This window comes from Mus musculus, chromosome 14, assembly GCF_000001635.26.
Source record: "Mus musculus strain C57BL/6J chromosome 14, GRCm38.p6 C57BL/6J".
NCBI classification, from domain to species: Eukaryota; Metazoa; Chordata; class Mammalia; order Rodentia; family Muridae; genus Mus; species Mus musculus.
The window spans coordinates 72,457,814-72,470,757 of NC_000080.6; the positions used below are offsets into that span (position 1 = coordinate 72,457,814).

General features: G+C 50.4%; 1 protein-coding gene across 1 annotated transcript in view; it reads right to left on the reverse strand.

Annotated features, from left to right (window-relative positions):
• Window positions 1–3,841, reverse strand: part of Gm9195 (predicted gene 9195) — a 29,995-nt gene extending 26,154 nt beyond the window's left edge. The window contains exons 1-4 of the mRNA XM_017316340.1: window positions 3,621–3,841; window positions 2,618–2,829; window positions 1,669–1,889; window positions 502–648 (exon numbers count right to left, since the gene is read on the reverse strand). Of these exons, the coding sequence (XP_017171829.1) occupies window positions 502–648; window positions 1,669–1,889; window positions 2,618–2,829; window positions 3,621–3,722 (682 nt within the window). The 5' untranslated portion in view covers window positions 3,723–3,841. The remainder of the gene's footprint in view (window positions 1–501; window positions 649–1,668; window positions 1,890–2,617; window positions 2,830–3,620) is intronic.
• Between the last annotated feature and the right edge of the window lie 9,103 nt (window positions 3,842–12,944).

Genomic DNA, 12,944 nt, shown 5'->3' on the forward strand with positions numbered 1-12,944 from the left:
TGCAGATGTCAGGGAGTGCTAGGCAAACGCTGGTTGGGGAAAATCCCATTCTCCACAGCAGCCATGAAAGATGCTTCTGCTGCCACCCTGTATCACAGGGAGAAGATAGAGCCCAGTTGGTCAGTGATCTGGCCAGCATCACACAGAGAGGCACACAGGCACAAAGGCAAATGATACCTGCCTATAGCTGCAAAATCTGCTCTTGGCAGCAGACAGAGCTCACAGAGAGAAAAGAAAAGTGTAAAACAGAGCCCAGGCTATACTTGTGCCTGCTGAGGAGTGGACCTTAAGACCTGAGATCTCAGGGCAGGTACCAGCCTTGATTTTTGGCGTTGGTTTTGGAAACGTGTCCACAGATATCAAGGTTTCTCCACCCCTCGTCTTTAAAGGCATAGACAAGGTGACATAGGCGCTATCTCCAAGCTGTGTACTGTGAGACACTTGTGCAAGAGAGCTATCCTTAGGCTGCCTATCTCTGCAGGCAGGTATGTCAGTACCTACCTTCAGGCCATGTGTTGCCCTCCCCAGGACAATAACTCCCAGCAGGGCAGAGCTGGCAAGCCCTGGGAGATACAGCACTTTCCTGTGGGTTCAGGGTTCCTTCTGGGCAGGGATGAGCTGAGAGTGTCCCTGCTGGACAGTAGTGACCTACAAGCAAAACCAAGGTGATCAGGGGCTGTCCAGGGACCTGGCTATCCTCTAACCTGTGGCCTCCCATTACAGTGACAGAGAAGTCAGATTAACCTTGAGGGTCAGAGGTCAGGAAAGGGAGGGCATGAGGGGCTACCAGGAAAGAACTGAGGCTTGCAGAGTCAGAGTTCAGACATAGACCTGTGTGTCAGGGCAGAAGATGTGAACATGTGCGTGAGAGTATATGAACACGAATGTGTTAAAGAAGTGTGAGTATATATATATATACATGAGCCTGTGTGTGTGAGGGGCTGGGTGAATGAACGTGTATGTGTGAGTGATAACCCCTTCAGTCTCAGGAGAGGGTCATCTTAGTGACAGAAATACCTGATGCAGGTGGCCTTGTCTTGTCAGGACTTTTAAAGCAAGAAATGCTGATGTTAAAGACAGTGTCCCAGATTTTGTTAACCTAGAACTTTCCTATAGTTCATAAATGCCGGAGCAGGCAGCTTAGCTCATAGGTGACTATGGTAGACAGGAGACAATACAAAGTCTTAATCCAAGTATATAACAGTGCCTGCTCTGGGGGATGTTCTGAGAAGAGTCAACTCAGAGTACTTGGGGTCTTCCCCAAGGGCCCCTGGGACTGCTTGAAGCAAAGCAAATAGCTCACATCTCATGATTGATCTCTCTTCTTAGCTCATCCCTGATTCCCATGGGAGGGCTCTGCAATGAACAGGGCAGGAGAGCACAGGAAACTACCTATTACCATAACATCTTCTTTCTTGTGGATGAGGAGAGCTTTCCCTCAGAGAGGCAGGGAAAGGCTGTATTTGTCTAGGCTCATGACCTTCACCCCACACCTTCCCTCTACAGTACAACCAGCCCCATTAGATGGGTGGGTCTGATCAATAGATCTGAGGTCTATTTGGACATTGGGTATGGAAGCCCTGAATATAAGCAACATGACAGAGTCCGGTCCCTGAGCATCCAATTGCTCTACTGAGGAGAAGGAAGTTAAGGCAAGCCTGGGGTTACCTTTTGGGCAGGTGATGGGTTCCACAGTGGCTGCCTGAGGACAGTAGGTGCCCTGTGGGCAGGGTAAGCAGGTGTCAGCACCAGACAATGGGCTGAAGGTACCAGGTTTACAAGGCAGCTCATGGTGGGCCCCTGAAGGACAGTAGAACCCTGGAGGACATTTGTATCCATGAGTCCCATCAGTGGGTGAAGGTACAGAGCTTCCTCCAAGGCAGATGTATCTGAGGACACAGACAGCCATGGCTCAACCTCCTCCATTCTGATGAGATTGGAATTCCCAGGTAGCCTTGGGAGCCCCAGGTCTCAGGTTTAGTCTGGAGTCAGACCGGTGGGACCAGTATAGTGGGTGACTCAGCTGAGTTTCTGGGACCAGAGCAGGTCACACATATACATGTAAGAGGAATTCCACAACTTAAATATGTTCTGGCCCTATGATGGGAACCAGAAGGGGAACGCAGGGAGATGGTTCTGAGGAGAGTCAGCATCTTTCAGGTAAGCTCTACTCCCTGCAAGTGCTCCCAGGCCTCAGTGTCCCTGGGCAGGTCGGGCACCTCATCATCCAACACTCAAGTGAAGTTCCTGGGGTCATGGTATCTCTAGCCCATTGAACAGTGGTAGCAAACGCACTGCACACATCTCAGATGCTACTTGCCAATGGTGGCCGGCCAAAACCAGAGAGACTCAGGTCTGCAGGGCCTTCAGAGGTAGCAGGCACTTTTCTGACTGCAAGGGCATACCTTGAATCCCCCAGAGGGAGCCTTGAGGTTATATTCAGCAGTATCTAAAAGGCATGATATTCCCAGCTCACATGCCTAGGGAGACAGTCCTTGGCCTGAGCTTTTCAGTGGAGTTGAGAAGTGGTAAGGATTTAGGATTCGTCTGTATTTGGAGTTTTTTGCAACCTCAGACTGGAACTCAGACTCACTCCTTCTCCCAAGAGTCCCCTTACCCTGCATGGCAGAGACCAGCTTCCAGGACTTGTGATAGCCCAGGCTGACTACAGTAGTGTCCCGAGGGACATGGCTGGCATTGGTCTTTGCTGTTCAGGCCATGAGCAGAGGAGTAGAACCCAGGAGGGCATGGGAGTGGAAAGCCTGTTCCCACAGGGCAGAAGAAGCCAGGGGGGCAGATATCATTCCCAGAAATCCCTGGGCCCTCCACCTGAGGGGGAGAAGAAAGAGAAGTTGTCCTGTTAGAATTGGGGCCTCTGCTACACACACCACAGCTGGAACTTAGGGCCAGGGTCATGACAAGTCATTACATTTCCCACTGTATCTTTCTTTGCTCCCTGTTTTACTGAGCCTGGCTGGCATCTGGAGAGCAGTCACCAGGATCCGCATAATGGGCTCCGAATTCTCAGATCCTACCATCTGCTAGATGCCTCCCTCCTCACTCCTTCTCTCTGTCTCTTCCTCACTTATGCCTTCCCAATGCATTAATGAGCAATTCCCAGATCTGATACCTTCCATTCTAAAGGGAAGAGCTAAGAGAACGCAGGACTATCTAACTTACACACCATGTCAGTGATAACTTAGTAATTACTACCCACCTCTGTCTGTCTGCCCACCATTCCTAGTCTGTATCCATCATTCTCCTAACCAAGTCTTGCATTAGGTATGATGATCCCCTGTATCCATGTGAATTCTCCTATTGCCACATGTCATCAACCTAAGATGCTATCTTGTAAGACAAGCTATGATCACTCCCCGTCATGACTGCCAGACACCTTAGCTTCTATGTTGTTGCTGATTTGTAATGATGTTTAATGTGGAAGAGATGCACATCTTAGAATCAGCATGAGGAGCTATTGTGGATGCTATGTCCTGAGAGCAGGAAGGTCAGAGAGTTTGGCTTTCAGGCAACTGTAGCTATGTGGGAGAAAGAAGGGCTCCTGGGAGTTTGGTGGTCCTGAGCCTACACATCCTGGGGTGCTAGAGTCCTGTGTCACCTACCTTGTGTTGGATGGGGGTTGCAGAAACAGCACCCCCTGTGCAGTAGTGGCCAGAGTGACAGAGTCCAGATGGCTGAGTCAACCCTTGTGACACACAGAACATCCCTGGAAGGAGCAGAAAAAGTGTGTGACAGAGGGACTTAACTTCACCTCCCACGTGTTCAAGCAGAACAAGTAGTTCTCGTCTGTATCTTGCCCTTCATCTTTAGCCATCTGATCAGGGGAGCTGGCATGGAGCAAGAGTGAGGTCAAAAGTCTTCCAAAACCCTGGAAATCTCATCTTGAGACTGGCATGAGTAAGGATTGCTCTCTCCCTGTTTCTGAGCAGCCCCACTTCCATCCTTCTTGTGGTAGTCATGGGGCCTCATGGCCAAACTGCAAGTTTAAGCACCTGGAATTCCCCTTCATGTAAATGAAGCCCCAGCCAATAATGTAAGCTCACCTCAACCCCTACATCCCCAGCCCAACCCCTCACCTGCACACACACACACACACACACACACACACACACACACACACTCACATTCACTCAAGACAATAGAGTTTCTGCAAACCCATCTGGCCTGGCAAGCTTTCTTCCTTTCATTCTGCCCAGGCTCACAATGGCACCTAAATACCCCAAGAGCAGAAGCAGAACCAGGCCGCACTTCCCCCTTACATTTTGTCTGGCCCCAGAGACCTCAGATGGGCACTGGGGGTTGTCCTTACCTTAAGCCTTAAAGGTAAATGTGGGGCAGTTCGGGTACAGGGGCTAAGAAAGCCCTGAGTGCCCAAAGGAACATGGGGGGTTGTATGAGAACCCACGTTTCTCCCACCAGCCCTCTTTTCTCTTCCCTCCCAGGCCACCTCTGTGTCCAAGGTTAAGGCAGAATCCACAAACCTGCTGGACAAAGCTCACAGTCTAGCTCTGTAGTAGCTCCAGGCCTGGGCCCAAATGTTCCCTGAGGGCATGGGTGGGCAGTGGCTGAGTGAGAGGCTAGGGGGAAAGAAATAGTCTTGGATGCATAGGCCATAGCCATGGTTACAAGGTCTAAGAGGCAAGGGCAGAACCAGCTTGACTCAAGGTGAAACTTGTTCCCTGCTCTACCTAGATCAGAGACGAAGGATCCTAGTGCCTTGATCCAGGTGCTGACAAGGAGGCTCACAAATGCTTGACCTTCTGTAGTGTAAACACGTGATCCAGGAAATCTGCCCTTCTTGATTAGTCCTGGCTATTGAGCATAACCTCTCTTCTCTACACGAGGCTATCACCCTTGTCACAGGACTCTGTGCCACATCAACCATGCATGAGGAACTGAGTTAGACTTGGCCAGCTCAGGCCTGGGGCTCAGCTGTCCTTCCCTGTTCTGTACCTGTGTCTCCACTATGCTCAGACCTGGGTTGAGCACTTTGGGGGAAGCTTATATGGAACAGATGTTGCATTCTGGCTGACATCCCTAACATTCTCCCATTGCACCTTGGAAGTTATACCTCCTCCCACATCAACTTCAGTCTTTAAAGCAACTCACAACGGCTGAGAGTCACAAAATGCTCTATACCTATAAAAATAGATCAATCAAGTCTATAGTGATCAGCACACTGAAAGATCACCTGTTAGCTCCCAGAACCTACCTGCGCTGGAGACTTCACAGTAGAACCCCCTGGGGCAGAGTTCACAAGAACCCTGAGCCTCCTGGGGCTGGAAGGTTCCATTTCCACAGGCCTTTGGCTGGGGTGATCCCTCAGGACAGTAGAAGCCCTGGGGACACCGGAAAGACATGGGGCTGGCTGAGGTCTGGCCAGGGGGACAGTAATAGCCTGCTAAGCATGGCCCATCAGGGAAGCGTTTCCCAGTCCCTGTAGAGAGGGGTGGAGACATATGCTTGAAGGAATGGCATCATGGAGGATAAGACAAGGCATGGGGCTTGACGGCCTGGCTTTTCTTGTCTCTCTTCCTGGCTCTGTGTTCCCTCCTGGCTTTGTGACTTTCTGGCTCCATGTTGCCTTAGCTTGGAACCTCTTGGTGTTCTGAGGTCTCTCCTAGCTCCTAGCTTTGCATCTTCTGACTCTTCAGCCAATCCTGAATCTTCAGCTCAACTCCTGTCTCAGCTCCTCTATGGGACTCTGTGCTGCTTCAGGACCCTAGATTACAGGCCAGGATGTGAGGTTGCAGTGAGCAGAGGGCTGCCTATGTATAGGGGGTAGGTTGACATTCCATATCCCCAGCCTAATTCTGAGGTCACATATCAGTGGTCTTTGGGGCTTCCTCCTTTTTAGCAGTACCCACCTGCTCACTTATCTTCTGGCCATTCCTTATTGCATGAAGTTTATTATATAGATTAGACAGAAAACTAAGTGACAAATGTCCCTCTCAAAGTCATCTTCCCTTCACATGCTCATTACTGTGCCCTCTCAGTTTCTAGCTCAGTCCTGATCTCTGCTTCCTACACAAGCCTCACCTCTGCTCCCATCGCTTTGGTCTTGAGATGGCCTCCTTTTTTTTCCATTTCCTCTCCAGTATAAGATCTCCTTCCTGCCTGCCTACTGCTAACTTATCCAAGCCTTGAGAAGTGCCTGCTATAGAAGACATGTAACCTAGGATGCCCCCTGTAAGCAGGCCCAGAGCATCTGAAGAAAGTGGGTTAGATAATGACATGGCAAGGTCCAGGATCTAGCATTGGTAACCTGAGTCAGTACAGAATTGTCCTGCAGGACAGAGTTTGCAGTCTTTGATGCTGTGTGCTCCAGGCGTCTCTCGGAAAGTTCCCCCAGGACATGGGTGCTGGGTGGGGTTCTTGGTACCCAAAGGACAGTAGTATCCAGCAGGACAGTCCACTGGCCTCACAGTTCTGGTTCCTGGCTCCAAAGCCCCTAAGGGACAGAACCTGTGGAACATAGTAGCTTGGTGTTAGATATGAAAGAGTTATTGTCATCTGGGAGCTGAGGTTCTCCAACGAAGGAAGGCTCTGGACATAGAGAATTTAGGAAGACATAAAACTACCATAGGCCAATCTGAAGACAGAGGAATGGACCTCAGATGGATAGTGGCCTTGTCTGTTGGGTTTTATGCACAAACCTGAGGTTTCCAAGGCCATGTGCATGGCTTTGGGGTGATTGGTGATGGGGTTAGGGGTCCTGGGCTTAGTGATCAGTCTATATATGTATTAGTCCCTCTAATCATCAAGAGTGTAGGATAAGCCAGAAGTCAACAGACAGAAAAGAGAGGTTCTGAGCGCTTACTTCCCAGCAGGGCACATCTTGCAGAAGCTCTGTCCCGGTTCATCTTGATACTGCCCAGGGGGACAGACTCGAGGCTCTAGGCTGCCAGGGGGACAAGAATGCCCCGGAGGACAAATGGTATCTGGAAAAGCAAAAGGAGAAGGCTATTCCTCTTGGATGCTTCCACCCCATTCTAGCCATAGCTGTTCTTGCTCCCTCTACATCAGTGTGGCTGTGTGGGTGACATTCTTATGACCTAGGACACCTCAGGCCCTCCTGGTGCACCTTTGTGGGCAAGTGTGCCCTCTGTCTCAGTACTGTGGCTCCACACGAGGGGACAAGTTCCAGTCTGAAGTAAGCTCCAACTTTTGGAGTTACTTGAGACTTTTTAGCCTTGGTGAGAAAAAAATCCCAAATCTAGAACTTTTTCTTACACAGCGTTCTTTTTTATACATCTCCTCTATTTCTCTCTAGGACATTTAATGACGCTCTCTCTGGAGATGCCTGTTTAGATGGGCTGTGCTCTAGATTTGTGCTGTGTGAATCAGGACTTCCAGTCCTCCAGCAAACTTCTAGCTATTGTAGCACGGTCCTCAGAGGCAATCTGAGGCCAGGACACAATTTCATGTAGCTGTGAGATTGGAACTCAGTGAAACACGGGCTCACTCCCCCTCTGTCACCTTTAACAGTGTGACAATCCTACATGGAGAGACGTCATCCCAGGCTGGCTGGCTGGCTGGCCCTGTACAGCGATTTCATCTTTTATACACAGTCCCTGGCTTTGCTGCTTCCTTGTGTCTTGATAGGATTATTTGTTCCAGCCCAGTCTACTGGTACATTTCATATCTGCTTGGACTGTGTAGGTATCTGAATGCCCCTTCTGGGAGGAGGCTCCTTCATAGTCCTTCAAAGTTACTTAACTGATACACTGATGAGTGCTCACTGAATTACAGAACCCACGTCTTCCAGTGACGTATATGACCTTGGTGTACGGCCTTGGCCTCTGTCAGATTTCTCAGCCTGTTTCCCCACCCTGTATTGATCTTATCTGGAGGATGTACTCCTAACAGTTCTCAGGCTACACAACACAGGTCCCAGGAGCCAGTCGTGACTTCACTCCAACTTTCCTCGGTTGCATAAGAGTGTGTTAGAAGGAGACTGAGTAATATGGACAGGGTCAACCTTCAACTCATACTGATATAAAAGGAAAGAGAACTCTAAATAATTCTGTCATAATTTTAGTCCTAACAACTGATGATAGCCAACCCAAGTGAATAGAAGGCAAAGGCCTACCAGGCCATAGTCCCATGATCCTCTCAGAATGTTTGATTCTGCTGACTGCCCAATTTATAAATCAAATAATCTCCATTAATCTTAATTTGTCAGGGATTTTCTTTGAACAGTCCCAAAGACAGAACTGGGCAGGCCTCTGGATCATATCTGTTTCCGGGCCCTGCCAAGCTCATGTCTCACTAGAGCTCTTTCGTGTGATCCTGCAGTACTTTAATCCCCTTCTCTGAAGCACAGAATGCTCCATCTTTAATTATTTTCTTTTAAGAAGTTCTGGTCTCCTCCATTTCCTTCCCTTATCCCAGAAATTCTCATCACCCTTTCCAAGCAAGAGACACTGAGCTCTGAGAGTAGGATGGGCGCTGAGCTCTGAGGCCAGGATCCAGTTTCATGCGTGGCCTTCCACAGTCCAGGAGCCAGGGGAGCTGAGTTCAAGGGCACCCATAGAGCATCTCCTTCTAGAACTTCTTCCTTCTGAGAATAGTAAGGAGGGTCTGTTCTTACCTGGACTGTGTCCAGAGACAGAGGCCCTAGGGCAGAACCAGCCTCCTTTGCACAGGGCCTCTGGGGAGCTCAGGCCAGCCTGGGAGCAGAACCAGCCAGCTGGGCATGGTTGGCAGTCCTTCGCAGATGTAGCACCTGGCGTGGTCAGGAGGAAGCCTGCAGGTGCACACACTGGGAGTTGGGACAGGGAGTTTCCCAGATAGAGACTCATGGTTGTCTGTCTCATGATGGACATGTTCTGCTTCATTCTCTCAGTCTCACACAGAGAGGGCTCATGAACTTGGGAACTGGGGCTTGGGCCCAGATGATACCCGCCCTCATTCTCTGCAGTGTCTCTGTATCTCACCCATCTCTGCCAACTCCATTCAGATGCTCTGCCACGCTTTGGATCACTGGAGGAGACAGCCCTACAAGCCACACATACCATACTACTCCTGTGTTGACTAGCTCCTGCTTTCTTGAAGAGTGTCTTCAGTGTCCTTTCCCCAGAGACCTCTAAGGCTGGGTGGGCCCCAGCTCCTCTTGTCTCTAAGGACCTAGAGCAGACCTCACCACCGAGAGACCTACCAGGGCTACATGGAACAGGATGGGGGCTTCCCTGAGGACAGAAGTGGCCTGCAGGACAAAGGTCCCCTGTAATCCCATCTGTGGGATTCGGGACAGATGCTCCATGGTTGCAGTAGAACCCAGCACTACAGAACCCCGATGGGGTGACCAACCCAGGCAGGAGACAGTAGGACCCTAGAAAGAATAACAGGATGGTCCTCAGATGGAGGTGGAGGGCTTGGGTACCTCCCTTCAGGGACAGTTTCCTAGGATACTCTTGGGTTTTTCATTGGAGCCGGGCCTCAGGCACAGACACAATGGTTAAGGGAGGGTGTGGCTTAATGTGGTCAGGATAGCAAAGGGAGATCTCTGGGTCCCTGAACCTTACCTGGTTCACAGGGGCTACAGTCTGACCGGTGGACTCCTCCTCTCTGTGGCTTGTACATGCCCCGGGGACAGGGGAACTGAGTAGCGAAGGTGGTGGAGGCTGGGCAGTAATGGCCAGCAGGACACTCATTCCCTGCCACAGAAGAGGTGTTGGCTGGGCAGAAGAAACTGTAGAGAGAAGGGAGGAAGGTTCAGAGGTGGCCTCTGAATTCTGATGATAGCTAGAGGCTACACTAGACTTATATTATTGGCTTCCCAAGTCATGGCCTGGTATGGAACACAACTCTGCACAGTCCATTGCTAAGGGTTTGGCATTAGAGGAGGTAAATGGCATAAATAAATGGCAAATAAACAGACTCTGATTGAGATATGAAACAGCACAGTAATACTCAGCGAAGCTGTCACAAAGACTCAAGAGTTCTTCTGGATACAGAAGCCTTGGACTGAAGGAATTAGCACCAGCCCCTGTTTGGCTACCCCCTGAAGCAAGACTGTAAATTGTATGCACGGAGACTAGAAGGTCCCCAGGGAAGTTTCTCAAAACTCACCCCTGGGGGCAGGGTTTGCAGTGGCCCTGAGCAACCAGGGCACTGTGGGTACCAGCTGGACATGGCTTTGGAGAGACAGTGCCTGATGGGCAAAAGTGTCCTGAAAAGGAAGTAGACATTATAGTTATAGCTCAGGACAGCCTACTGCCCTGCACAGAGCAGCCACAGTCATAACTCCAGCCTTGTAGGGCCCTGACACAAGTGGTGGTGCCCTAAGGCCTTGATCTCTGCTGAGCGGCAGGCATAGGGGGATGAGATCACACTTGACTTAGAAGTGTTCTCATTCTAACCTTCCCAGATTTTTCCTTTACCCCTAGGGAGTACCTGCTGGACATGGGCCACTGGTCCCATCCTCCAGTGAGTTGTTGGGGACTAGGGCTCCCTGGAGGCAGAAGAAGCCTTCACTGCAGAGTCCAGAAGGATGAGCAAGGCCAGCAGAGGCACAGTAATGGCCAGGCAGACATGGAGAGCAAGCAGCCTGCAGGAAAAGTTAGGAGTGACCCACTGATAACCAATGGGGTTAGTAAAAGATGGAGAGACAGCTGACAGAACTATCAAGACAGAGAAACAACTGGCTCGGGTGAGTATTGGACACTCTTCTGTGACTTCTCCCTGTTACAGAAACCTCCGAGTGAAGGAGACAGCCATGGCTCCGCTCATTACTGAACAGGGAAGCAAGAGCAGCTTCAGATAAGGTCTTAAGAAGGCTTGGTGAGAGACCTGAGCCCCGCCCTTCTCTGGCTGCCTGCTTATCACAGCTAACCTCCCTCAGAGCAAATGCTCATGGCTCTCTGCTGGCTCATTCTCAGAACAGGTGCCTACTCCCTATAGATCATCCCCTTTCTGTCACCTCAACTATCTAACATGTTCCTTGGTGGCAAGTACTTATTTACTCTCCCAACTATTCAGTCAGCATGCTGCCTCTCTCTCTCTCTCTCTCTCTCTCTCTCTCTCTCTCTCTCTCTCTCTCTCTCTCTCTCCCTCTCCCTCTCCCTCTCCCTCTCCCTCTCCCTCTCCCTCTCCCTCCCTCCCTCCCTCTCTCTCTCCCTCCCTCTCTCTCCCCTTCCTTCCTTCCTTCCTTCCTTCCTTCCTTCCTTCCTTCCTTCCATGCATCCTTGTTTTCTGACCAATAAGCATCAGGAGGTGCTCAGCTCCTCCTGCATCTCTGATGGCCTCCAGGGCTCCCCACCCTCCCAAATCCCCCTGAGATTTTAGTCTCCAGCTCCAAGCCAGGCACATACATGTTGGGAGCCACTCTGTAACTACGGCAATGAGCAAGTCAGGCCCCTTGGGTTTGTGGTGCTTAGGTTGTAGAGAGTGGAAACAGGACAGCAGTCAGGAAAATGGTAAATGAGACTGCTGTGTGCTTATGGAGCCAAGAGAAGCTTCCCTGGGAAGTGACCTTGGGGAATGACCTGAGGAAGGAAGGCACTTGCCAAATGACCCTGATCTTCGGTGCCAGTGACAGTCTTTGGTTTGGGAGTCAGTGTAGTCTGATGAAACAGAGCCCACCCGACACACACTCTTTGTCCAGGTTGTAGCTTCCCTACCTCTGATCCAAGCTTACTCCAAGGTCCAAAGGTCCCTGGTGGGCACGGCTGGGGTATAGCTGAACCTCTAGGGCAGTAGTGTCCCGGAGGACAAGGGCCAGCATTCTCTGGAACCAAGATTCAGGTCAGTCTGGCCAATGGGAAAGATACTCAAATCCTAGAAGGCTGCCACTCCGAGTAGCTTCCCTTGAGTTCCTGGTGGAACTCGAGCTTGTGAGACTGAGCTGCTATTTCTGAGAATACTGAAGCACCCTTCCCCTTGGTTCCACACTCTGCCGCGTTAACCACTTAAACTTCTGGCTACCTGCTGGGTGGGGCGGTAGGAGCTTTCTTAATGATGGTCACTTTCTCTGGGAGGGATGCTGTGAGTGGGGCAGGGTTCTTCCTGAAAGGTTTAACTCTGGGGGTGTGGGGGCTTCACTGAGTCTGGGATTGAGGTAAGAGCTCACTTGGTGACTGTCCCTTCTTGTTCTTGCCATAGGGTCTGTGTAGTTATCCTGTATGGGTTTGTAGTCTACATTTTCCAGGGACCCTGGCAGAGCAGGATCATTACCAAGCTGCCTGGCTGTTGTTCGGCCTTTATCTTCCCTCGCCCAGCATAGCCACTATGTTAAAAACCAGTGGGTGGCTAGGCTTAGGAACTGGCTATTTCTTGGCTGTTTTCTAGCAGACCTTGCTCTCAGAGCTGGGGGATGAGCTATGTACAGAGAGAACGTCCTTGTCTTTACTTGTCAGCAGCTTGGGGTGACCCTTGGAGGAGGATGGGGAGAAAATGGGGCTTCAGAATGGCAGAAAGCTGTACCAGTTGGCTAGTTGCCCAGCCTGGTATCGACCCGTGTGCTAGCAGGTATGGGGCATTTTCCTTCTGAACCTCAGCTGCCTTGTGTGCAAAGAGCGGTTTAATGAGAGAGGAATCTGTCCTTCCTTCAAAGAATACACGGAAAACTAAGTGTCTCACAGTTGTTACATGGACTTCAAAAGAGAGGATGCCAGAAGATTCTAAGCACTGTGGTGGTCCCTGGGCTATACATGAGAACCACCTGAAGGTTTATAATAGTGATTGGCACTCCTATTTGATACCCTACTCTGTTCAGAGTGTCTGACTCAGTGTTCCTGGTGATTGAAGGCTCAGTCTGGCTGAGAACTTTTAACCAGCAAAGCTTACTTTGGCCAACTTTAGTCTGCAACACAAAGCATCTTTGTGGACTCTATCCAGAATTGGGGAGTAGGTGGCACGGTTCCAAGCCAGACCCCAATTCATCCCTGGGCCACAATTTCATGTAATCATGAGATGGGAATCTA